Source organism: Oryx dammah, unplaced genomic scaffold (assembly GCF_014754425.2).
Source record: "Oryx dammah isolate SB20612 unplaced genomic scaffold, SCBI_Odam_1.1 HiC_scaffold_2, whole genome shotgun sequence".
NCBI classification, from domain to species: Eukaryota; Metazoa; Chordata; class Mammalia; order Artiodactyla; family Bovidae; genus Oryx; species Oryx dammah.
This window is the reverse complement of record NW_024070186.1, coordinates 69,238,965-69,266,611: the sequence shown is the minus strand read 5'-3', so window position 1 is coordinate 69,266,611 and position 27,647 is coordinate 69,238,965. Positions and strand designations below refer to the sequence as shown.

Genomic DNA, 27,647 nt, shown 5'->3' with positions numbered 1-27,647 from the left:
TCCAGGTCGGCGTGAGACTCCGGAAGTGACGCCGTTTTGGCGGAAATGCGGTTTGCCTGCTGATGCGAAAAGATGGCTGCTGCGAGTTTGGCTGTTTTCTGCGGAAGAGTCTCAGCCGCTTTGAAGGCTTCTACGTCGTTAATAAATTCTCAGGCCCTTGCTAGCACAGGGTAAGTTATTTGAGGAGTAGGTCTGTCCACCTCCCCAACTTTGGATCTTGTTTGGTTGTTGACATGCTGAAAACGCTTTGGGCTGGGAAGGCCGCTTTGATGGCTGGACGCGAGCCCACCTTCGTGAGGAGTCAGTGACCTTGGAGAAGTCTATCACCTGCGACATGTCCGTGTCTTCCTCAAACATTTTGTTGCCACCTACTGTGGACCAAGCAGTTCTCAGGGTCTGTAGAAACCCAGTATTTGTTTAATTAAATGTGGAGGTACAGCAGCATCCTGCTTGACTGGGTGAGTTTTTTAAAAAATTCAATGAAGAGCTTTTGGTTGTGTAACTGAGCGCTCTGTCAGGTTTCGATAGATTAAAAAGTGGGGAAGGGGATGTGTACTCCCAGAGCCTGTCAAAAAGAGGTGTTCAGTAAATTTTGAGTGAATGAAAGCCGAGTGAACTGAAAGTCGCCTTGCAGGTGTGAGAAAAGAATATACTACACACGGTGGTTATTTCTAGAAAGACCGCTTGTCTTCTGGACAGACAGATCATGTTTGACGTTAAGCTGTACGATTACCTCCCTGTTATTAGCTTTTGTTTTTAATGAGTTGAATTTTATACATTATTGGGGTTTTTCCCCAAAAGGAAGTAATGTATGTGCTCTTGAATCCAGCACAGTTATTGGGCATCTCTCAGCTATAATGTAATTCCTTACATTAACCTCAGAGATAAGCAGTGGTTTGGGTTTTTTTTTTTTTTTTTTTGGCAGAGATTCAGGGGTTGTAACTTGAAAAGTGGCAGACTTGAGCCAATTGTCTCTTGCATCTCATCATCCTTTTTCCTTAAAAATAAGTTAGATTTTTATCGTTACTATTAAGTTATCCGTTTATTTACAGACACTTTGGAAAATAAGGGCTTCTGTAGTAAAGCATCTGCCTGCAATGCAGGAGACCCGGGTTCCTGGGTCTGGAAGATCCCCTGGAGAAGGAAATGGCAATCCACTCCAGCACTCTTGCCTGGAAAATCCCGTGGACAGAGGAGCTTGATAGGCAACAGTCCATGGGTTCGAAAAGAGTCGCACACGACTGAGCGACTTCACTTTCACTTCGAAAATAAGGTAAAGTGTTTTGAAAAGAAAGTAAATATCAACTATGGTTTTACCATCCAGAGATAAACAAGTTTTCTTTTTCACTTTCAGAATATACACATACATGTAATTTTAAAATAAAGTCAGGCTCATACTTAACATACATGCATTTTTATTTTCTACCCTTGTTTCACCAACTTTTTTTTTTCAATTTCGAACCAAAAGGAAAGTTGTAAAAGTGGTACAAAGAATAACCATATACTCTTCACTTATATTAATCACTCCCCAGTATTTTGTCACATTTTTTTATACTTTTTATATCTGTGCTTTTATTCTTCTGAAATATTTGAGGTGTATCAAAATTGCAAGCATTGTGACATTTCAGCATGAATTTCCTGAAAACAAGAAATGTCTTAACCACAATACTACAATGATCACACTGGGAATGTTTTTTCTTTCTTAATTTTTTAATTCACAGTCCAATCAGTGATCATTTATCATGTTAATTGTCATATATTTTTAGTCTTCTTTAATCCAAAACAGTTTCTTTTTCTCCCTTTCATGTTATTAATATTTTTTTAATAAGGTCAACCTTTTTAGAATATTCCTTCATTTGGATTTGTCTGCTTGTTTGTTCATCATTAGATTCAGGTTAGATTTTTTTTTTTGGTAGGAATACAGCACTTGTGATACATTTCATTATTGTATTTTAAATTATTTCTCCAGGTCATTAAATATTGTTTATAGGTATGACTTTTATTGCTACATAATAAATTATCATACCAGATGCACAATAATTATTTTAACCATTTCCAAGTTGCACATTTACATTATTGTCAGCTTTTTGTTATCATATATAATGCTTTAATAGACTTATGATCACCACAATAGACATTTTGATTTATCAATTCCCATATGTGATCATTTTCCTTGGTTGAAATTTCTAAATCCAGTGAAATTACTGGCTTAAAGGAGGAATCATTGGGCCTCAGATGTGTTGCAAAATTAAAATTCAGAATGCTTTTATTTACTTATATGCCCACCAGCAGCATATGAAGGAGCTAAAAATGTTACTGTAAAATATAATTAGTCAATGTATTATCTCTGAAATTATGTTCTAAATTACAGGATAGTAGCATCTATACTGGGGATATTAAAAATAATTTCTAAAGCATTTTATGAGTTTATTGTTTCTTGTGCAGAAACCCTAAGTTGGTTTTTTGACATTGTAAATGAGGAAATGATTCCATTTATTGCCTATAAAATCCAGATGTCATGAAACATTAATCATATGTTCAGTTGCAGGTTTTCTCTTAGTCTGTTGACTAAGAATACACCAAATGTCACATCTCCTCACCAGTGTAGATTACTTCATACCACATTGTCTAGGAGAGGACTGGAAGAATTTTTTGATGACCCAAAGAATTGGGGGGAAGAAAAGGTGAAATCTGGTGAGATATTTGGGTTGACCATTATTAAGTATATTTATTAAACCTTCTATCATATTTGGATTATTTATCCAGTTTGGGAATTACTTATGTTATTTTCTTTTTTCAGTTCCTTTGGCAATATCTGTTAGAGAAAAATAGAAAGACAGTATAATAGTAAGCTATTCCTTGGCAGATTGACAAAAGGTTTAGAAGAGAAATGGGTTGAAATTATTAACTGAAGTGAGGTTTGGGGTTTGTTTTCGATTTCACTTTTTTAGAGATAATTGAATATTAATTTATAAGAATAGTAAGTATTTTAACATTAGACTGAAAATATATTTTATACTAATACTGACATGTTTTGAATGCTACTGCCAGTCACATTACTAATATCTAATTTAATCACAATTAAGTCCTCATTATATATTATACTATAGTATAGAAAGCTAGTATATATTTTATAGGTAAGGAAACAGGTTTAGAGAGATTAAGTAATTTGTCAAAGGACATGTAACTAGAAAATTATTTCATGTTATGAGTTTATCACTTTAATAGGAGCTTCGTGGACCTGTCAGCAATTAAGGAACAAAAGTAATGAAGATTTACATAAACTTTGGTAAGTATACTGAGTGCATTAACTTCTTAAGAGTTTGAGGCAGTTATAGTATAATAATGAGATATAAACTTTATCTGATGTAAGAAATTAAGTGAAATGATTTATAGTACTGTTGGTGATATATAGGATCATTGAAATTTTTTACAAATACTCCAGAGGTTAAGTTACATTATGAGAGACGTGTCAGAGTGAGTTGGGAGTTTAGAAGTTTTATTGTAACTGCTACCAGTCATACTAGCACTTTTATACTACCAATTCCAGGAAACTAATAAGAGAATGGGGATGAACTGGCCACATGTTGGTCTTCTTCCTGTTTATTTTGCATGGCCTGGAAGCTTTAGCTTAATTGCTTTGAAAAGGTGTGTAGGAGGATGCACTTAACTAGAAATTTAGGTAGGTTTTGCTGGCAGGTTCTCCTGATGAATTAGAGTTGAGAGGATTTAAGACAGTTGATTTGTATATATACATATATTGAATATAAATTGAGGTATGATTGACATTATATTCATTTTGGATGTGCAGTGTAATGCTTCAGTATTGGTATATATTGCAAAATGATCACACAATAAGTCCAGTTAATACTGTCACTGTACATAGTTACAGCAATTTTTTTTCTTTGTGGTGAGGATTTTCAAGGTCCATTCTCTGAGATACTTTCAGTTATGCAATATAGTATTGCTAACTATAGTCACCATGCTGTACCTTACATCCCTATGACTTTCTCCTTTTATAACTGGAAATTTGTACCTTTTGACCCCACCCTCTGCATTCATTGACTATATTTAGCCCAAAGATATATTTGTTTGGACTGTACTGTGTTTTAAAAATTGGGAATTTTCACACAAAAATAAGGACTTCCGGCTCTTCTTGTAAAATCAGACCTGTGGTGTTGCAGCACTGAAGCTGCATTCCTACATGTAGGTCACCGACGTGGGGGCTCTTGGGTGGTCTCAGTGGAGCAGTGCCTACCACTTCTTACCCATCTTGTTCTTTCACCGAGCCCCCTCCACTCAGCGCTGCCATTTGTCCAGGCACTGTAGTAGGCAGTTAAAGTTTTATCCCTTGATTTAAAGGGTGGTTTATCTTTCATGGCAGATTAAAGAACTGTAAAATGCTTATAAGATCACTAATACTACAGGCTTGTTCTTGTGATAACAATAAGAAATAATGTACTTTGTCTTTTGTCTCTGATGGCTTAACACATAGCTCCTTAATTCCTTGTAATTGCCTGAGTGATGTAAGTGTCTTTTGTTCTAATTAAACAACTCTCAGAGTTGAAGTGGGCAGGGAGGGCGTTGTTGCACAGCTTCAGGAAAGACCAAGGCATGATTAGAGGGTAAAGAATTAAGCCTCACTGCCATGCCCACCTTTGGGGGGAGTTGGTGGGGGAGGGTCTAGAGATTGAGTTCAGTCACCAGTGGTCAGTGATTTAATCAGTCATGCCCGCATGATTAAAAGACCCTAAACAACTAGGTTTGGAGAGCTTCCAAGCTGGTAAATACGTGGAAGTTCTGGGAGGGTGTTGTGCCCTGAGAAGGCAGGGTAGCTTTGCACTCCTCTATTTCTTGTCCTGTGCATCTCTTCTACCTGGCTGTTTCTGAGTTGTATCCTTTATAATAAACCAGAGAGTAAAGTGCTTTCCTGAATTCTGTGAGCTGTTCTATCAAATTATCAAACCCAAGGAGAGGGTTTTTGGAACCCCTAACTTAGAGCAGGTCTGTCAGATATATATAAGGCCTAGAAATCATTATTGGCATCTAAAGTGGGGCAGTCTTTCTTGTGGGACTGAATCCTTACGTTTGTGGAATCTGGCACTAACTTCAGGTAGTATCAGAGGAGTTGGAAAAGTTGTGTTAGAAAAGACAACATAAGAAGGAAAAACCCTCATTTGGTGTAGATATGTTACATGTAACACAGCACAGATTCATTATAAAAACTGTGTTGTCTTAGAGCATGTTTACTGCCGCTTATTGGTAAAGGAATACTTAAGGTAGTTTCATTTCATCCTGGCTAAAACCAAATCATTTATCTTCTGCCACTTTCCCCCCCCAAATTGTCTTCTTCCACACAAAAAGTAGCCTAGTTCCTTTGTGTCGTGTTCTGTGCCCCCCACGTTTATTTCCTTTCTTCCAGCTCTACTTCTCAGTCAAACAGAATTTGTTCACAAAACTCACGCCCATTCAAGCTTTGCCACTTCATGTTTTGATCTCAGTATTTGTATTTGCTTTGGTTTTCTTTCCAGCCTAATTTATCCCATCTCTTTGATGCTTTCCCTGACCATCTTGGCCAGAAGGAATGTCTCATCTCTCCCACTTAATTATCTGGTACTTGTTGTCTATACCACTTAATAAACCACAGCACATTACAGTTGTGGAGGGGCATATGGGCTAAAAATAGAATGGATTTATACACAGGGAGTTCACAGTTGATTTAGCTGAATTAGCTACGTGCCCCCCGAATACTTGTTTTAGCTTTAGTTTCTTCATTTAGAAAGTGGAAATGATTCCAACCTCAGAATTATTGTGAGAATTCAGTGAAATAAAAGTATATAATGTGCTTAAAATAGGAACTGAACAGGTGTTAGTTGCCTTCCATCTGCTCTTTCCATTTGGAATGTAAGGACTATATTTTATGCTTGTTTGTAACTCTTCTGATACTTCCTTAATACAGTATGTGGCACTTGGAAAATTTAGTGAACAAATGAGTGAGACTAGATATAGCTCTGTTTAAAAGGATTATGCTAAAGGACTTTTGAGTACAGATTATTAATTTTGATGTCAAAATCCACAATTTTATTAATATAACACAGAATAGCATTACTAGTTCTGTTTTTGATATAGGTATGTTCTCCTGAAAGAAAGAAACATGCTCCTAACTCTAGAGCAGGAAGCTAAGCGGCAGAGGCTGCCAATGCCAAGCCCGGAGCGCTTAGAAAAGGTGAGATTTGTGGGAGTCTGGAGACTGCTGAGTGTGGGGTAAAAGCTAAAAGGTGTAAGGGTATGGTTCCTACAATTCTTGGCAAGTAAGTTTCTTTCTATTTCTGCTTGATTTTTAGGAAATCTACATTCTTAAGCAACTATTACTACTATCTAATTTAGAACATTTCCATCCTCCCAAAAGGAAATCTCAGACCCATCTTCAGTCATTCCCATTTCTACTTATAACCCCCAAATGTACATGGACGTATCTTAGGTAAATCCCTAGGAGTCAAATTGCTATGTTGTATGCTAAATCTGTGTTTAACATTTTAGGAAACAGTCCAGCTGTTTCCTGAAGTACCTGTACCATCTTAGATTTCTAGTTCTGGTTTAACTACTTCTGCACCCACTAGGTCAAATTTGTTTATTAAAAAATTAATAATTGGTATAAAAAACCTATAACAGAAGTGTTATCATCTTAACCATCTTTTAAAAATATCTACTTATTTTTGCCTGCTCTGGTCTTTGTTGCTGTGCAGGGACTTTGTCTAGTGGCAGTATGGGCTTCTCTTTGCTGCAGCTTCTCTTGTTGTGGAGCACAGGCTCTTGGGCACGTGGGATTCAGTAGTTGTGGCGCGCGGGCTTAGTTGCTATGCAACATGTGGGATCTTCCCCGACCAGGAATCAGACCAGTGTCCATTGCATTGTTGCAGGGCAGACTCTTAACCACTAAACCACCAGGGAAGCCCCATCTTAACCATTGTAATTAAGTTTTAAAATTATAGTTAATTTATAAAATTGTTTCAGGTATACACCAGAGTGATTCAGTTTTTTATATTTTTTTTTCTTTTTTTTTTCCAGATTGCTTCCCATTATAGGTTAAATAGAAATTGAACATAATTTCCTGTGCAAGACAGTAAATCCTTGTTGCTTATCTATTTTATGTATAGTAGTTTTTGTCTGTTAATTCCATATTCCTTATTTACTTTTCTCCCCACCCCCTCTCCTCTTTGGTAACCATAAGCTTGTTTTCTGTGTCTGTGAGCATATTTCTGTTCCATATTAGAGAGTCTTTTGTCGTATTTTTTAGATTCCACATGTAAGTGATATCATAATTGTCTTTTTCTAACTTCACTAAGTATATTTCCTAGGTTCACCTATTTTGCTGTAAATGACAGTATTTCATTCTTTACTGTGTCTGAGTAATATTCCATTGTGTTGTGTGTGTGTATACATATATATTGCATCTTCCTAGGCCAGTTGTCTGTTGGTGGGCACTTCAGTTGCTGCCATGTCCTGGCTGTTGTAAATAGTGCTGCTGTGAACATTGGGGTGCATGTATCTTTTCAAATTACAGTTCTTTTTTCCGGAAATATACCCAGGGGTGGGATTGCTGGGTCGAATGGTAGTGCTGTTTTTAGTTAGTTTTTTTTTTTTTTTTTTTAAGGAAAATTGTTTTCCGTAGTGGCTGCACCAGTTTACATTCCCACCAAGAGTTTTGAAGGGTTCCCTTTTCTCTACACCCTCTGCAGCATTTATTATTTGCATTTTGATGGTAGCCATTCTGGCCAATGTGAGGTGATACCTCACTGTGGTTTAGACTTGCTTCTCTTTAGTCATTAGGGATGTTGATCGTCTTTTCATGTGACTGTTGGTCATCTGTTTGTCTTTGGAGAAATGTCTGTTTAGGTTTTCTGCCCATATTTTGATTGGGTTGTTTTTTTCGATATTGAGTTATGTGAGCTCTTTTGTATTTTGGATATTAACCTCTTGTCAGTCCCATCATTTACAAATATTGTCTCCGGTTCCATTTGTTGTCTTTTCATTTTGTTGTTGGGCAGAAGCTTTTACATTTGATTATGTTCCATTTATTTAGTTTTGCTTTTATTTCCTTTACCTTGGGAGACTGACCTAAGAATATATTGCTACCATTTATGTCTGAGAACATTTTGCCTGTGATCTCTTCTAGGGGTTCTATGATGGCATGTCTTTTATTTAGGCCTTTAAACCATTTTGAGTTCATTTTTCTTATACAGTGTATTTTTTATATGGTGTATGAGTTACTTTAGTTTTTGCTACTCTTCTGAAAAATTCCTTCTCTTTCTGTTCTAAATGGTAATCTTGCAGGGTGGAGTACCTGGGTTGCAGGATTTTCACCTTTCAGGGCTTGAGTATATCGTGCCACTCCCTTCTGGTGTTATGGGAGCTCCATGAATTTTTGAGTAACTGACTTTTCTCTTGCTGACTTTAAAATTCTTTAAGTTTTGCCATTTTAATTATGGTATGTCTTAGTTTGGGTGTGTTTGGGTTCCTCTTGTTTAGGACCCTCTCTCTGTGCTTCCTGTACCTTGATATCTGTTTCCTTCTTTGGGTTTAGGGAGTTTGCATTGGTAATTTCTTCAAATAATGTTTTTTGATTCCCTTCTCCCTCTCTGTTTTCAGAATCCCTGAATCTGTTAGGATTCAGAATCTCTGTTATGTACAAGTTGGAACACTTTATGATCATCCCATAGACCTCATATGTTGCTTTCATTTTTTTCATTTGTCTGTCTGCTGTTTTGGTTGGGTGTTTTCCATTATTCTGTCTGTCTTGGCAGATTGCCCAGCAGGCTAGAGGGCTTGACTCCTCATGTAGGACCCTAGGACTGGCATGGGAGTGCCCAAATTGTGGGTTGATCCACTCCTTCTTCAGGTTGAGGGTCTGCCCATGAGGACCTGCTCTTCCTTACAGATCCCTCCCAGGGGCACAGATACTGGACCTGAGGCCTTCTCCCTGGTCACATGGAGATCTTCGTGCAGCTTTGGTTGTACAGGAGATCTGCCAGTTTCCAGCTGGTTTTCTGTGAGAATTGTTCCACATTATGTGTTTGTTGGAGGAGATGAGTTCCATTTCCTCCTCCTCCACCATCTTGTTTCCCCTCCTGTAGTTCATCAATATTAAGTGATATTAAGTAATATTAACATTACTGTGAAAAGATCAACAGTTATTTAAGTTAGGTTTTCTTCATCATTAAAAAGAAATCATTTGGTGTCTTCATTTCCATTCCTTGAGGCAATCAATCCTGTGTATTTCCTAGATATCCATCAGAATTTTTCTCTGCATATAGAAATATGCCTGATTATTTTTATTTACATACATTTATTTATATTGTATATACTCTTTTGAGACCTACATGTTCTACTAATATATTTTAGAAATTTCCCCACATCAGTAAATGCAGATCTGCAATTATTTCTTCCATGTAGAGGTTTTATTTAGTTAGATTTGTTTGTTTATCCATAGAGCGCTTTCAAGGTCAGCTCTTTATTGATGTTTTTTCCATTCCATAGTAAGTCAGTGAGACTGGAACCCAGCTTTTTGTAATTGCTTCAGTCTTGCTTCCTAACCTCAACTGCTTCAGGTTTCTTTCCCCACACTGCTCACCACTGTTAGGATCTGGGTATCCCTGCAGAGGGCCAAAGAAGGGGTGTGATAAAATCTCAGTTATCTACCCTAATTATGGAGTTTAATCTGCCTTTATAAAAATTAAGTTGCATCATATTTGGGGTTTTTTAAACTTTATTTTGATAAAATATGAGACTGACAGAAAAATTATGAGAACAATACAAAAAAGGCCTCCTTCAGCCAGATTCCCTGTGTGGATACTTAACCACATTTGCTTTATTCTTCTCTTCCTCCTCTCTACAAAAATATATTTTTCCTCAACTGTTTGAGAATAAGTTCTATATGTGATATCCCTTTACCTATAGGTATTTAAATGTATATTGCCCTGCTCCTCCAAGAAGTACAGATCTTATTGAAATTTCATGTTATCCTAATAAATCCTTTATAGCAAAGAAAATCTTGACTGATGTATTTTCAGTTTTGTCTCTTGAATCTCCTTTAATCTGATTACTCAGTCTTTCTTTGTGTTTCCTGACATTGACATTGTTGAAGAGAATGGGCCAATTTGGGCTTGTATGATATTTCTCATGATAATAATCATGATTGGCAGGAATATCATAGATGTGATGCTGTATTCTTCACAGTGCATCAGGTGAGGAGGCATGCAGTGTTGATACATTCTGTTATTGAAGTTCTTAGCATTAGTAGTTTGGTTATTGTGGTGTTTAGGTTTCTTCACTGTATAGTTACTAATTTTTCTTTGAGAACATGCAAATCCTCAAACTTGTACTCATTGGTTTTAGCATCCATTAATGATGATTCTATTCCATGGGGATGGTCTTGATCCCTGTCTCCTATACCATGTCACGAACCTCCGTCCATAGTTCATCAGGCACTCTATCAGATCTAGTCTCTTAAATCTATTTCTTACTTCCACTGTATAATCATAAGGGATTTGATTTAGGTCATACCTGAATGGTCTAGTGGTTTTCCCTACTTTCTTCAATTTCAGTCTTAATTTGGCAGTAAGGAGTTCATGATCTGAGCCACAGTCAGCTCCTGGTCTTGTTTTTGCTGACTGTATAGAGCTTCTCCATCTTTGGCTGCAAAGAATATAACCAGTCTGATTTCGGTGTTGACCATCTGATGATGTCCATGTGTAGAGTCTTCTCTTGTGTTGTTGGAAGAGCGTGTTTGCTATGACCAGTACATTTTCTTGGCAAAACTCTATTAGTCTTTGCCCTGCTTCATTCCTCATTCCAAGGCCAAATTTGCTTGTTACTCCAGGTGTTTCTTGACTTCCTACTTTTCCATTCCAGTCCCCTATAATGAAAAGGACATCTTTTGGGGGTGTTAATTAAGAGAAAAGCAAAGGAGAAAAGGAAAGATACAAGCATCTCAATGCAGAGTTCCAAAGAATAGCAAGGAGAGATAAGAAAGCCTTCCTCAGTGGTCAAAGCAGAGAAATAGAGGAAAACAACAGAATGGGAAAGACTAGAGATCTCTTCAAGAAAATTAGAGATACCAAGGGAACATTTCATGCAAAGATGGGCTCGATAAAGGATAGAAATGGTATGGACCTAACAGAAGCAGAAGATATTAAGAAAAGGTGGCAAGAATACACAGAACTATACAAAAAAGATCTTCACGACCAAGATAATCACGATGGTGTGATTACTCACCTAGAGCCATACATCCTGGAATGTGAAGTCAAGTGGGCCTTAGAAAGCATCACTACAAACAAAGCTAGTGGAGGTTATGGAATTCCAATGGAGCTATTTCAAATCCTGAAAGATGATGCTGTGAAAGTGCTGCACTCAATATGCCAGCAAATTTGGAAAACTCAGCAGTGGCCACAGGACTGGAAAAGGTCAGTTTTCATTCCAATCCCAAAGAAAGGCAATGCCAAAGAATGCTCAAACTACTGCACAATTGCACTCATCTCACATGCTAGTAAAGTAATGTAGTTTTTTTAGTAATTAAAAAAATTCTCCAAGCCAGGCTTCAGCAAGCAATACGTGAGCCATGAATTTCCAGATGTTCAAGCTGGTTTTAGAAAAGGCAGAGGAACCAGAGATCAAGTTGCCAACATCCGCTGGATCATGGAAAAAGCAAGAGAGTTCCAGAAAAACATCTATTTCTGCTTTATTGACTATGCCAAAGCCTTTGACTGTGGATCACAATAAACTGTGGAAAATTCTTCAAGAAATGGAAATACCAGACCACCTGACCTGCCTCCTGAGAAATTTGTATGCAGATCAAGAGGCAACAGTTAGAACTGGACATGGAACAACAGACTGGTTCCAAATAGGAAAAGGAGTACGTCGAGGCTGTATATTGTCACCCTGCTTATTTAATTTATATGCAGAGTACATCATGAGAAACGCTAGGTTGGAAGAAGCGCAAGCTGGAATCAAGATTGCCAGGAGAAATACCAATAACCTTAGATATGCAGATGACACCACCCTTATGGCAGAAAGTAAAGAGCAACTAAAAATAGCCTCTTGATGAAAGTGAAAGTGGAGAATGAAAAAGCTTGCTTAAAGTTCAACATTCAGAAAATGAAGATCATGAAGGGGACGAGAGAGAATGAGATGGCTAGATGGCATCACTGACTCGATGGACGTGAGTCTGAGTGAACTCTGGGAGTTGGTGATGGACAGGGAGGCCTGGCGTGCTGCGATTCATGGAGCCGCAGTCGGACATGACTGAGCGACTGAACTGAACTGAATGATGATTCATGCCTCAATCAGTTATTACTATGATGTTTGCTAAATGGTGATTGTCTAATTTCATTGTTCATTCTACATTATTAGTTAGCTTTCTTCTGTAAGGAAGGGCTTTTCTTTTCTCCATTTCTTCCTATCTTCCTTTCCCTTTTTTCCCTTGATTCATGGATTCCAACCTGATTCAGTACCTTTAGTATTGTCATTCCATATTTGGCCAGTGTGGGTTCCTTCTAGCTGGCCTCTGTGTTCTCATCAGTCTTTGATGAGCAATAGCAGGATATGCTGGATTCATCTTGTACTTTTTCTCCCTCAACCCTGGAATCAGTCATTTTACACAGGAACCCTGCTTCCTTTGAGTGGAAAATGGTATATTTAGAAACTAAGGTCTGAGTTGTGGTACATGTTTTCATTGCTGCAAAACATTTGTAAAGTAATGTGATTTTATTTTTAGATGTTTGCCAACTCTGCTTTTAAGGAAAGTTATGCTTCAGAGACTCTTAAGTGGATTGGCTGTTTATAAATAGCTCATTGTTTGTTTGATGAAAAAACTCTTGCTAGAATGGTGCTGTTCTAAGACTTTTAAACTTCAATAGTAGATGATCCCTCTCCTTGCTTTAAAAGATTTATTTTAGAGGTAAACTTCAGCCCAGTAGATCATATGTATAGTATTTTCTTAATTATTAGAATTTAAAAGTTTTCTCCAGATAAACTGAAACTGATAATTTTTAACATCAAATATATGCAATTTTCTCAGCACTTTTGTGACATACTACTAATGAAAATTTATCAAGAAAAATTTTAAAAGAATTATGCTCAATTTAAGATATAAGCTGAAACTTTGGGAACTATACAAGGACACTCTTGCCTCTGGGAAAGTTATAAACTAGAAAAGAAAGCTCTTTGAGAGTGACTTTATTGAATGAGGTGTATCTAATTGATACTTTTGATTTTCTTTCTTATCTGTTAGCATTAACTTGAATAACTGGATGTTGGCTCTGTGTTCTTGGTAGCCATTTATTTTCAGTCTGTGAGCTAACATTAGATTTCAGTTAGGACCCTCAGCTCTGACCTTGGGCAGACTCTTTAATGTAGTCAGTCAGCAGCCAGGTTTACTGAGTTCTTGAGGGTCAAAGACTTTGTATTAGGCTCTGATCACCGTGGTCCCTTTGCTCCTCTGTTTGTCCTCAAAATAGGATTTGTTGTTCTTACCCATCTTTTATTTCTCATGAATTTTGTAGAAAATCATATGGTTGAAAGGAAGTAGCATGTGGATTCAGCTATTCAGTGTGGCTTTGAGTTAAGCAGGTCAAAATATCTGAGTATTTGGGACACACTAATAATTAAGGCCAGAACATAGGTTTTAATATTTTCAAAGTCACTAATTGTTATCATTTTGTAATAGTTCATTGAGTTTTGAAATGATGAAGTCAAATTGAGTCTCCAAAAAGAATCTGTGCAAGTGTACCCTACTCAAAAAAAGTAACATACAGAAATTTGAGCTCAATAGATTTTTAATTAAACTAAACTTTAAAAAAGTTACAGAAAGTGATACTGCAGACACCTATGTATATGTGTACCTAAGCCAAAAATATTTTTAGAAAATATTTGACAGCACGGTTCTTCGACAAAAAGATTCATCATAGATTTTCTGTAGCATAGTCCTTATGTGTTCTCTTTCTTTGGAATTCTATCATGGATGATTGTTGAAACTGTATTTTTGTGTTCTTTTCTCAGGTTGTAGATTCCATGGATGCATTAGATAAAGTTGTCCAGGAAAGGGAAGATGCTCTCAGACTTCTTCAGACTGGTCAAGAAAAGCCTAGACCCGGTGCTTGGAGAAGAGACATCTTTGGAAGAATCATCTGGTACATAGTAGCTCTTATGAGATGAGAGTGAAGTCCCATGCCTCATCCTCTGTCCAGTATCTTTTAAGAATATTTAGATACATTATAGAGATGTATCTAATATAAACAGAGGTCCCCAGATCCCTTTTGAACTTCAGGGTATGAATGAAGGTAGCTTTGTCAGGTATCCCTTGGCATCCCATTCCCATAGTTCAGTTATTTATAGGTTCTTCATAGGAGTGGTTCTTAATCTTATGTGAATCATATGACCTTTTGAGAATCTCATGAAAATTATAGATCCTTTCCCCAGAAAACTTTACATTGCACGTGTAATTTCAGAGGGTCATAAATCCCATGAAGCTCATTTTAGGACACACCTATCCTCTTCGCCCATTAAGAACCTGAAACTATTTTAAGAAGTTCTTGAGGAATAAGACCATGTGGACCAGGCTCAAGTTTGCCCCATTGCCCTTAGGTTAAGCCCTAGTCCAAATGTTGAAACAATTTATTTTCATTACATCTTTCCACTTCTGTGACATCTTGTCTCCTGGATCCAATTCCAAAGTCCTATGAGACTTTGGGAAAGAATCTGGTAATAAACATTCACACTGAGCTATGAGAAATTGAGAAGGCCCAGTGTATTCTGTCTTCCAGGGGCTTATTTGCATTTGGGTTGAACTGCTGAAAGGAAGCATCATTAGAAATTTAAACATCAGTCAGCAAGGTGAGGAAGGAATTTTGGGTGGTTGGAGACCTCTGTACTCTTGAAATTACATGCATAATAGTGCTTAAGCATTTGGTAGATTATTTTGTTTTTAATTAATTTTACTTTTGCCTGAGCCGGGTCTTCTGTTGCTTCACATGGACTTTCTCTAGTTGCGACGAGTGGGGGTTACTCTTGGCTGCAGTGTGTGGGCCTCTCGTGGTGGCTGCTCTTGTCGCAGGGCAGGCTCTAGGCACGCGGGCTTCAGTAGTTGCAGCATGGGGGCTCAGTAGTTGTGGGGCACAGGCTTAGTTCTGCAGCATGAGGAATCCTCCTGGACCAGGGACCAAGCCTGTGTCCCCTGCATTGGAAAGTCCTGGTAGATTCTTTTAACTCCATGTAATTCTTTTAATGGAGTTTGTGGTAACAGGGTGAATGGCTATGTAGTCTGTAACTGTGATCCAGTGCAGAAAAGAGGGAATCTGTAAGAGTGCTGATCTTGTTAAAGTTTTAAAATTCTTGCTTTTTAACTTTTCTGGAGTTAAAGTAGTGAACAAAACAGTTATGTCATCTTATTAAGCAATGTAGCTTATTAAAATCAAACATTACAATTCCAAAAAATTGGTTAAATGCCCTGAAATTAGTTCATTACTTTTTTAATTGAAATATTTTCCAGTGTTACAGTATGAATTCACAATTTCCTTTTTTCCCACTTAGCATTATTTTTTAGGTTTTGTTATGTTGAGGCATACATAGGTAGATTACAATGCAGTTTATTACATTTTAAAAACATAAAATGCATACATGTGAGTATCAGTGTTTCAAATTATATGTGAATATACATGTATCTGTGTACATATATAAAGTCAGTACATACATATATGTATGTAGGAAAATTACAAAATATATCTGGTAATGATACACTCCAGTTTATGACTAGAAGCTATTGTGAAAGCAGAGAACTTAAGTTGTGTTTTTAAACTTTTATATATGTATTTTTAAAAGAGTGATCTGAAGCAAATATTGCAAAATGTTAACCTTTGCAGTTTTACAGTGGCTTCATGAGTGTCTGATACCTCTTAGTTTAGAATGCTTCATAATGTGAACTATATAAAAATTTTAAAATCTTTAAAAAGCCAATTACAATTTATTTTATTGAAAACATATCTAGTCCAAAGAAGGCTAAATCTGTAAAAAGTGAAAATCTGTTAGATGTTTTCTATAGCGTGATACCTTTTTGTTTCTTGGCAGGCACAAGTTCAAGCAGTGGCCTATACCTTGGTACCTAAATAAAAGGTACAATAGAAAACGATTCTTTGCAATGCCCTACGTGGAACGTTTTGTCAGGTGAGCACAAGTACCCTTAGTACTAAAACATATCTTTACATCAGACAGTATGTGTTAAGCTTTTATATGACTAATACATTTCATTGTGGAAAAACTAGAAAAATAGGTTAAAAAAAAATCTTACATAATTTCACCATCCAGAAATAGCTGCTGCTAACATTTTAATATATATCCTTTCAGAAGTTTTATTGTCTTTCTCTTCATCAGTATATATAAGTAGTTTTTAAAATCTTTTTTAATCTTAAAGTTCCATACACTTCAGCTGCATAGAATGTGAGCTCCTGTTATTGCAGGAATGATGAAAGGAGAGGGTGCTTGGGTAAGGAAAGGACCCAGTTGTAGTGTATCTGAATTCATGTTATCCTGCAGAATGGTGATTTCCAGATACTTTGCATAGCAGGTTTGTTATTGACCAGGGAGAAATAGGGCTTCTGTTGTAGTAGAGGAGTGAAATGGTTACAAGCTGAGAACTATAAAAACAAGATAAGATTTTTAGAAACAGCTATTTGAAAACACTGGATCCACATCTAAAAACAGAAGCCTGAGAAGAGTTTTAATCCCCAGAATTGGAATTGAACGGGAAAAGAATTGCCAGTGTCTGCTCTCTGGGGTCAGGGTGCCACTTAACATCCAGCGTTGTGGCTGTAGAAACAAGGTGGGGAAAATTGCCCGGTTACTGGCTAAAGGTGCTACAGATCAGAATTCAAGGCAGAAAAGCAGCTGGAAATTTAAGGGGAAAATCCTAGCAGCACAAGAATCACAGCTTTAAACAACTGCCTTAGATAATGCAGCCACCTTTCAGCATTAATTCTTTTAAAGACTAATTTTTTCCTCTCAAAGCTTGTTTCCATAATGAAAAAACAAAAGGACCTTTAAAAGCATAACCTTGCTAGCATGTGAAATGAGCACAATTGTACGATAGTTTGAACATTCTCTGCATTGCCCTTCTTCAAGATTGGAATGAAAACTGACCTTTTCTAATCCTGTGGCCACTGCTGAGTTTTCCAAATTTGCTGACATATTGAGTGTGGCACTTTAACAGCATCACCTTTAGGATTTTAAATCACTTATCTGGAATTCTGTTACCTCCATTAGTTCCTAGAAATGCTTTATATTCAGTGATTTAACTTCCTGCAAGAGTGTCTCCAGAATTTATCCTTTCTACTCTCAATTTCTGCCCTAGTGTAATCTGTCTTCATCAAATTGAATTATTGAACATTCTCAAGAATAGTAAACCTTGGGCAGGGATATGTATAGTTGTGGCCGATTTTCATTGTTGTATGGCAGTTGAAATTCAATACCTTAACTGCATTGTTATATTTCAGTTTAAATACAGTAGAGGCCTGGCATCCATGAATTTATCATTTGCAGTTTTGATGATTTCAAAATGACTTTAGAGGTCAACATTTTAGCTGAGGTATGAAGGCCTAATGCCCCAGGATGCTAATAGGTAGAGGCAAACTCAGTGGCAAGTCCAACATGCACTAAGCATCATCTCTTAGCATGGTTTTCTCTCAGCATAGGGTAAATGATGCTGGACTGGGTGCTATTTGAAATTAGGAAGTTTCTAAATGTCTCAGGATATAGGACATAAAAAAAATCTAATGTAGTCAATAAAATTACATTATTTGTAAAATAAAAGAGAAAGCCCAGTTTGTTGCAGACTCATGAAATCTGTTCTTACTTTCCAGTCAGAAGGTAGCAAAGAGAATTGGTGTAGGGTTATAGATGCAATCAGTTTCTTTGGCCGCACCAAATGGCATTTGGGATCTTAGTTCCCCAAATCGAACCTGCAGTGGAAGCAGTCTTAACCACTAGACCTCTTGCTTATCTTTGACTTGTGTAGGTTTACAGTGGTTATTCAGGTTTAATAATAATCATGACACACCTAATAGAGAGACTGGCACGATTGAGTTCTTTAAGTAATTGATTTGGACATATGTTGACAGTACCGAGTAACAGGAAAATCATTTTGTATAAATTGCTGTTTTGCTTTTATTTTCCTAGATTGAGAATTGAGAAACAAGCTCGCATCAAAGCAAGGAAGATAAGTTTAGCACAAAAGAAAGAAAAGTTTCTTCAGAAAAAGTTTCCACATCTTTCTGAAGCCCAGAAGTCAAGTGCTGCCTAAGATATCTTAACCATAATTTACTATTTTGTTTTTCTTGGATTATATACAAAAGTAAATACTAAGTGGTTTATAAATAACCTGTGTTTTTAGTCAAAGGACTGTCGACTGTTTTAAGAGTTATTATGGCATGCTAATTTTGGAAGTGGTCAAAATCAGATAAAAAGTTCAGATTAAATTTCCATTTTATAAATTCTGTGTCTGAGCAGACTTTTAATTAACTGCCTGCATCTTAGAGTGGGAAAGTGATACCAACTGCTGTAACAAATAGGCAAGAAGGTAATTTTGGAATTCAGGTAACCTTAACTACTATTGTTACTAGATATGAAGGAGCTATGAATTCTGTTTAAATAAACAGTGGGTACAATGATAAACACATTTAGTATTTAAAGTAGCAAGTTACAACACAGCAGTCCAAAAAAATATTTCTGGAATGGCTAGTAATTTTTATTTAATTTTAAAAGCCTAATGTAAAAAGCATAGGCAATAAGTTTTACTAGTCAATAAAAAGCAATTCTACCAATCCACTGGTAATATACTAAACAGAGTTGGAAAGCATTTTACTGAAAGCAAAATATTTAGAGAAAATAGACATTTATACAAAATTATAAAATGCTTGTAATAAGAATAAGTGCATTTCAAGGAAAGCACAAACTTATTTTAATTTATAGAACCAGTTAAAGCCTTAAAAAATTTAAGTGGAATTGAAATATGCGAAAATGTATAAACATCCTACAAAAGATGGTTGTTCTTTTCCTGAGTATACTAAAGCTATGAAACGTAAGGTGACATAGAAGGTAGAGATTTGGGAACTTATCAAGGGCATTTCCTTTCTACACACTGCTTTCCTCCTTCTTCATATTCTTGTTTGGAAATCCACATCTGCTGAAAGGTACCCTGTGAAAGGAAAGAAAAATTACATATATGTGCCTTTCTATTGGGAATAAATTTTTAAAATATTTTCACAATTCTGAATCTTTTAAGAGCTCTTATACCTCTCCCCAAATAGTACTCAGATTACACCCTTCTTATTTCTGCCCTCCTCTAGAATACCCAAAGACACTATTTATACTGTCTTGAGGACTTAGAAAATGCTGGGAAAGGAAGATGAAGGAAGAGTAGCTATGATGGCTTGGTTAACAGCAACAACAGAAACTGTTGGAAGGCTTGATCCTAGTACAGTATTTATGCAATGTTCTAGCATTTGATTAACGGTAACATTTGGAACTCAGACTAGGATAAAGTCTGGCAAGTACACAGACGACAGTACACATGCACTATTCTAAAGAAACAGAAGGTGAGAGGAGGAAAATGACCAAAGGAGGAAGGGTCCTGGGCTACATTACTATTAAGACGTGTAAGTAGGAGAAATCCATTCCCTGTGACTATTCAAGTGGATTCGTACATATTCAGTTTCGAACTAAGATCTATTACGAGACTAGAAATAAAACATATATATAAAAAATATATAAATGGGCAGTTGAAAACATTTAATAGTTAATAGCTTCTAAAAATGTTTAGCCTAAGTACTCATTTACTTTGGCTGCTCTGAGGTGAAGGGGAAATTTTCCAAGTTTAGGATACAGGTAAGTGCAAGAATTTCCTCCTGATTTCAAGGTAGGAAGCCAGTCCAAGCAACATGCAAACCTCAATACCATGACTTCACCATCTGCCCCAGGAACCAATTCCTGACTTCTACCTCAGCAACAGGCCAGGGAGCAACCAGAATCTAAGAAGAATGATTTAATTTTAAGTGGGCTGCAGAATAAGTCCTGACCAGTGCCAATGTGAGTACTGTTAGAAGAGGCATGGATAAGTTAACACTTGGAGAGGGAAACTGTAATCAGACTGACAGTACCCACTAATAAGGCAATGAGGCATTTTTGTCATTTCAGAATAGGTAAGCATAGGTCCTCTACAAATGTGATAGATATAAAAATGCAAAGATAAATGATGCACAGGAATTATTTTAGCCTTTTTACTAAATTTAGTATTTTAAGTGATATATTCAAGTTAAATAAGAATCTTAAACTATTTTGCAAAGTAGTTTACTAACCAAAGAAGCTAGAATGGAGCCACCGATCCATGAACTAAACCTCCGTTCTACTGTGGTATTATTTGCAATCAGTTTCAACCGCATACTCTAAAACAAAAGGAAGAATAAGTATTAGTGTGATCAAATAGAACAGGGCCTCAACTTAGGAAATTCAATTTTGATGACTACTTAGTGGCTCTGGTTCAAGCACTAATTATACATAATTATTTTGTAGTAGCTAGGTTCATAATAGGCATAGGTTGAACTACTGTATAGGATTTTAAAGTACTTTGTCTTGGGTAATTTAATAAATTATGAGAGGGAAATGGCAACCCACTCCAGTGCTGTTGCCTGAAGAGTCCCATGGACGGAGGAGCCTGATAGGCTACAGTCCATGGGGTCGCAAGGAGTCGGACAAGACTGAGCGCCTTCACTCACTCACTCACCTATAAACTTTAGAAAACTACATGCTAGAGAGTATAGTATTCAGAATTTCACCTTGAAACAGCAAATATTTGAACACTTACTATATATCAAGTAGTGTGCTAACTACTTCATATATTATTTCATTTTATCAACACCAAGTATAATTATTACGCCAACTAGCTGCCCTTTCTGCAGTCATCCTCAACTTTCTAACTTATTCTTTGGGCTTTCATGCTATCTTGGTTCACGCCCTCCTCCCATTCCTCCTTGCCCCCATCCAAACCAAAATGCAGACGTCAGACTCAGGGAAGTTTATTCACACTGCTTTCTTTTCAGATTAATGTTTCTGTTACGCTTGAACACCCTCTAGATAAACATGGTTTTATGGCTCAGCACTACCCCTATCTCACTTCCTGTATGGAGAGATCTCCTTACCTAGGAATTTGCTTCTGGGGATAGTTCTCAGATTGTTGATACTTACCAGTTACTCTATATATGAACATTCAGTTTGAGTCTGTGCAAGCAGCAAGGGTGGAGTATGTAGAATGGGAAGGAGAGGTGCTGGGAGCAGAAGGGATGAACATGGGGTTTTGTAGATGAGGAACTGGTCAAATCCTATTACAATGGATTTCATTAAATTTAATTGCCTCCTAAAAGACAAAGATAGCATCTACCTGGTCTTGATCAGACCTTGGACAGCCCATGTCTATATTCATTATTCCGGGACTTTCTATGAAATCTAAAGTACTAAATCAAGGTATATTCCAGATCAGTCTGTATCTCCAAAAATGTAAGGAGATGTCAATCTAGTGCCTGTATCAATACTTAAAGATTGTGGCATATGTAAAACATTCAAATACACAGATTCTATAGATTCTGTTAGGGGCTATCTAACCTCTAATAAATTTTTTTAAATGTAGTATTTATTGCAGAATACCTTACAGAAAACTACTTGATGGATGTTTAAAAATCTAAAAATTCCTGTTACTAATGTACCATGTACACCACCACCTCTCTAAACCAGATTCTTCTATCCTTTTTGAAAGTTATCATAGTGTACCAAGGGATGTTTTTAATAAAACATAAAAGCTCTTCAGTCCTTTTACCCTGTAAATTTGCTATGTAAGTGGTATGACTGGTACCTATCTTTCTGGGTTGAACTGTATCTTCCAAAGAGGTATGTTGATAATCCCCAGTTCCTGTGAATGTGACCTAATTTAGAAACAGTCTCCGAGAAGAGGACAGACCCACAAGAGAGAATGCCATATGATGATGGAGATAGACACTGAAGTGCTAAAACTGCAACCCAAGAAACGCCAAGGATTGTTGCCAAATCGTCAGATGACGGAAAGAGGGAAGGAAAAATTCTCTTCTGTAGGTTTCAGAGAGCATGGCCCTGATAACATGTTGATTTCAGAATTCTAGCTTCCAGACTGAGAGGTAATAAATTTCTCTTGTTTTGAACCATCTACTTTGTGGCACTTTGTTACAGCAGCCTTAGGTCATAATACACCATCGGATTCATCTTTCCAACCATGTAGCACACCCCACTTCTGTATAGACTACAAGCCAACTACTTCAAAATGTTAGAATATACCCTCTTCCCTTCATATTTTTGCACATATTTCACCTAGATGTTCTTTCATAAACTGTCAACCAATGGAACTCATTCATTGAAACAACTCTTCAGGAGGATTTCCTCTGACACTCTAGAGTGCCTGGCTAATGACATACTGAACTACTTAGCACATTACAGGTTTTCTTTTTTGCTGGTATAGTCCTCCTAGCTGACTAAGCCCTTGGTGGGAAGGGACTATATTTTCTATCCCTAGTGCCTAGCAGACTGTAGGCACTTAAGGATGGAATCAATGAATAAAATAAGATTCAAATAGTAATGGAGAGTAATGGGAGTAACTAATGTCATTAGAAAAATTTTATTAATAAGTATTAATACTATACCAGGCACACACAAGATACCATTAATCTACTGAAAAACAAACTGTATCTACATAGATTTTCCACCAGTAGGAGGATATATATGACTGACAAATACCACTGAAGAACACACACAACTTACTGGGGGTGTTTTCTGAGACAGTTCTCTGTTCAACCTGTCGGTAAAGCTCTGTATTAGTGTGTTTCCTCCTGCCACTATCACGCTGCCATAGAGACCCTGGAATGAAACAAAAATAAATGAGCTCCAAATGTTTCCAACCATTTAAACACAACTACACATAAAACTATGTGTTCCACTACAGTTTTTACTTTTTAAATTTTTTACTTCTATACAGACCAAGTTGTTTAATCCAGTGGTTCTCAATCCTGGCTGCACATTTGACTCATTTAGGGAGCATTTAAAACACCAGTGCTGGGGGCAATTAAATACAAATTTCTAGGGGTGGAGTCTAGGGAAAGTTTTGTGTTTGTTTGTTTAAAACTCTCCAGATGATTCGTGTATTAAAGTTTAAGAACCACTAATTTAAGGCAACTATTCTAAAATCCAATTATTTTTTGGCAGATAGCAGCCAGTACTTAAGAAGTTTATTTCCTAATTACATCATCTCAGAGTTCTCATCTAGAAGCTATGGCATTTAAAATTGGACAGATTATGGTGGCCAATACATACTCTGACAATAGTCCTGGCCAAAATGACTGCTACCTTTCTCTTCTGCAGGGATGACCTTTTTCAAAATCCATATGCTGAGGCTTCCTCCATCAAAAACAAATTCCCAGTAGTAAGGAATGTGTGCTAAGTTGCTTCAGGCGTGTCTGACTCTGCGATCCCAGAAACTGTAGCCCACCAGGCTCCTCTGTCCATGGGATTCTCCAGGCAAGAATAATGGAGTGGGTTGCTATGATCTCTTTCTGGCCCAAGGACTGAATGTCTCCTGCATTGGCAGGTGAGGTACTTTACCACTAGCATCACCCGGGAACCCCAAATAAGGAGTATATTTTACCTCTAATTTGCATGTATGCATCAGAAAGTTAAACATCAGCCTGCCTTTTTAGTGGCTAAGTTCACATTTTTAAAATTTATTCCATATTTTAAAAAATGTATTCCAAATGTCTATATAACCTTAGCTATTAGCACTAAGCTCTAAGCAAATGAAGGAACTAAAAAACTGAGGTAATACACTGGCTACAAATTAAAATCTAGGGTTTAAATAAGATATGGTCTATCTAATAGCATGGTATAGAATATAGAGTTGTGTCCAACTCTTTGTGACCCCATAGACTATAGCCTCCCAGGCTCCTGTGTCCATGGGATTTCCTAGGCAAGAATACTGGAGTGGGTTGCCATTTCCTCCTCCAGGGGATCTTCCCAACTCAGGGACTGAACCTGGGTCTCCTGCACTGCTAAGCAGATTCTTTACCATCTGAGCCACCAGGGAAGACGTACAGAATATGGAGTCAGTCCTTAAAACGGCAAGAAATAAACTGATGAAAAAAAAAATAAAAACCTTGGCAAAGTACAAAAAATACAAAGTTTACATCTAAACTCTATGTAAAAGTTACATAATTTAAACCACACCTTCCTAAAAAGTAAAACTGTACTATATACGTTAAAAACCACTAATATAGTTTGGTTTGTCACATTTTAGGAAATCTCTAGACCAGCAGAGTCCAAAAGAATTTTCTGTGCTGATGAAAATGTTCTAGCTACATTTATAATGTGGCTCATGCAACTGAAGAATTGAAATGTAAATTTCTATTTATTTCAGTTGAACTGCTATATGTGGCCAAAAGCTAACTACATTGGACACAACAGCTTTTGAGTTTTGCATTTTCCTTTTTCTAGTAGAACTTCATTTTTTTTTACATATTCTTTCATAAAATGGACTTCAGAGTCAGTGGCCAAAGTTGCCAACTTAAAAAACCTGATGGCCATTATAAATACCGGGGGCACTGGTTTGCCCTAAAAGATACCCTGATGCCATAAACAAGAAAGGCACTTACTGGTCTGATATCAATATCACACATTCCAACACTTGTAGTGACAACATGACTGACGCCCAGCATTGTATTTCCTGATAACCCCTACAACAAAACAGAAACCAGCAGTCACACAGAAGACCTTCAAACCATAAAGCACATCCAAAAAAGTTTACAGTCTTATTTAGCTTTTGTAACTACAAGAGATCTTTAAAGGAAAAAATGAGGCTGATTATGAAATAAACTTTTATACCTTTACATTGGAAGGGTCAAATAATCCTTCAGGAATCTTTAACCGTTCTGCTCCAAAATCACAGTTGTAGCCATTGGGGAATTCATAATGAACAGTTGGCATCTGTGCAGCTACTCTGAAAGTGTATCAGACAATATTAAAGACAAACATCCTCTTCAGAATTACAAACTATTATAAACAATATTGAGGAAGCATCAGCTTGTAAGAAAGCAGAGTGGTAAAATCTTATTTTCTTTCAAAATGTTATTCAGTATTTAACTTTTTATCTTTAGACCAGTTAAGCATATTCTACAAATTTTTAACTAAACAAATCAATTTCTCTCATTTATGAAATATACAGTTTTTTTTTTAAAAGTTGAAGCATAGTTGATTTACAATGTTGTGTTAGTCTCTGGTGTATAGTAAATTGATTCAGTTTTATATATATATATATATATATATATATATATATATATATGAAGTATACAGTTTAAGTTTTAAGTCTTGTACAAAAAAAAACAAGAAAACATACTGTTCATCGTAAGTTGAATCTGATACTTGAAGTACTGAGGCTTGAAAATCCTGGATAACACACTATGAATTAAAAAAAAAAAGGTTAAGAAACAAGATTATTGAGATTTGTCTTTGTAATCTATAGTTTCATAACATTATTTTCAAAATATTTTTCTTTTTTTTTATTCCCTTTCCCATCCAAAACATTTTTCTTAATGAAACTGGACCACATTCCTGGATGGCTAACTCACTTCAAGGGTATAAATCTTCCCAGCCAAGGACTCTGAGCATCAAGAAACCTAATTCTAAACACTTGTATTACAAACTAAATTATATTACATTTAAATTACAACTGTTATGGAAAAAAATGATGAGATAAAAACAAGTGGAAACCCTTGTATCACCATTCTACATAATAAAACTTTTTACTTAAAAAAATTTTTTATTAGAATATAGTTGATTCACTATCTTTCCCTTTGAGCTTAAAAGCAAGACTTCATTAACTGAATATACATACATAAAATGCATATACATTGTATCTTATGGAACTTTTAATGACTGACATAGTATAAAAGTTACAAAACATGCAGGGAAATACATAGGACCTCTGAGCTACTAAGGAAAAATCTTCTAAGGTCTAGGTACAATTATTAATCATCTTCACAATTTTTCCTTGTATCAAACACCCACAAAAAATCTTTATCTTTGGGTGTAAAAAACTTGTCAAATATGTTATAGCACTGCCATATTAGGCGTCCCTGATGGCTCACCGGTAAAGAATCTGTCTGCCAATGTAGAAGACGCAGGTTCGATCCCTGATCTGGGAAGTTCTCACATGCATCAAAGCGGCTAAACCCATGCAACTATCAAGCCTGTGCTCTAGAACCTTCAGGCCGCAACTACTGAAGCCACGATGCCCTAGAGCCCGTGTTCTACAGCAGGACAGGCCACTGCAATGAGAAGCCCACACGTCACGATGGAGAGAGCCCCTGCTCGCCACAGCTTCCAGTTCAGTTCAGTCGCTCAGTCGTGTCCGACTCTTTGCGACCCCATGAATCGCAGCACGCCAGGCCTCCCTGTTCATCACCATCTCCCAGAGTTCACTCAGACTCATGTCCATCGAGTCTGTGATGCCATCCAGCCATCTCATCCTCGGTCGTCCCCTTCTCCTCCTGCCCCCAATCCCTCCCAGCATCAGAGTCTTTTCCAATGAGTCAACTCTTCGCATGAGGTGGCCAAAGTACTGGAGCTTCAGCTTTAGCATCATTCCTTCCAAAGAAATCCCAGGGCTGATCTCCTTCAGAATGGACTGGTTGGATCTCCTTGCAGTCTAAGGGACTCGCAAGAGTCTTCTCCAACACCACAGTTCAAAAGCATCAATTCTTTGGCACTCAGCCTTCTTCACAGACCAACTCTCACATCCATACATGACCACAGGAAAAACCATAGCCTTGACTAGACGGACCTTAGTCGGCAAAGTAATGTCTCTGCTTTTGAATATGCTATCTAGGTTGCTCATAACTTTTCTCCCAAGGAGTAAGCGTCTTTTAATTTCATGGCTGCAGTCACCATCTGCAGTGATTTTGGAGCCCCCCAAAATAAAGTCTGACACTGTTTCCACTGTTTCCCCATCTATCTCCCATGAAGTGATGGGACCGGATGCCATGATCTTCGTTTTCTGAATGTTGAGCTTTAAGCCAACTTTTTCTCTCTCCTCTTTCACTTTCATCAAGAGGCTTTTGGCTTTGGGCAGCAGCAAAGACCCAGCATAGCCATAAATAAATATTAAAAAAAAAAAAAAAAAAGAATGAATATTGTTGTGTGAGAGGTTGTTTTACTAACCTCTCCCCCTTCACTAACTCATTCATGGTCAGAGATGGATTTTCAGTAAAGAAAACCTTTCAATGGCTCCTTGCTATAAACAATAATACATTTTTTTAATATAGCTGACTCAAGTTTAGGAAAGAAAATGTTAACAGAGCCATACTAGTTTGTTTTTACCCCAAACCTCCTTTCAGGTCTCACCATAGTAGTCCAAGTGAATATAGAGTAGTTTGTTGATATCTGACAAACATGAAAAGCATACCCTTCCCCCAGCCCCTGCCAAAAGCTATTAATTTTGTTTGCAAATATCATTAAAAATGTTTGAAAATATAAAATGCTCA

At 36.9% G+C, this 27,647-nt stretch overlaps 2 protein-coding genes across 4 annotated transcripts in view; one reads left to right on the top strand and one right to left on the bottom strand.

The window, feature by feature from the left end:
• Positions 1 to 14: 14 nt before the first annotated feature.
• MRPL47 (mitochondrial ribosomal protein L47) lies at positions 15 to 18,537 on the top strand. 2 transcript variants are annotated; one of them, XM_040251415.1, is made up of 7 exons: positions 15 to 458; positions 2,543 to 2,694; positions 3,229 to 3,289; positions 6,130 to 6,226; positions 14,056 to 14,186; positions 16,120 to 16,215; positions 18,223 to 18,537. In XM_040251415.1, the coding sequence occupies exons 4-7, from the start codon at positions 6,155 to 6,157 to the stop codon at positions 18,344 to 18,346; spliced, it is 423 nt and encodes a 140-aa protein (XP_040107349.1). In that variant the 5' UTR covers positions 15 to 458; positions 2,543 to 2,694; positions 3,229 to 3,289; positions 6,130 to 6,154; the 3' UTR covers positions 18,347 to 18,537. The 2 variants fall into 2 exon arrangements, with proteins under 2 accessions (XP_040107349.1, XP_040107341.1); XM_040251407.1 differs by having other exon boundaries at positions 33 to 170.
• The window catches only part of ACTL6A (actin like 6A), a 35,220-nt gene continuing 23,201 nt past the window's right edge, over positions 15,629 to 27,647 (bottom strand). The window contains exons 9-14 of one of the 2 annotated variants that reach the window (XM_040251386.1): positions 25,502 to 25,563; positions 24,991 to 25,105; positions 24,762 to 24,842; positions 22,882 to 22,977; positions 20,400 to 20,486; positions 15,629 to 19,240 (exon numbers count right to left, since the gene is read on the bottom strand). In XM_040251386.1, the coding sequence (XP_040107320.1) occupies positions 19,160 to 19,240; positions 20,400 to 20,486; positions 22,882 to 22,977; positions 24,762 to 24,842; positions 24,991 to 25,105; positions 25,502 to 25,563 (522 nt within the window). In that variant the 3' untranslated portion in view covers positions 15,629 to 19,159. The remainder of the gene's footprint in view (positions 19,241 to 20,399; positions 20,487 to 22,881; positions 22,978 to 24,761; positions 24,843 to 24,990; positions 25,106 to 25,501; positions 25,564 to 27,647) is intronic. The other variant, XM_040251395.1, reaches the window with a different exon arrangement.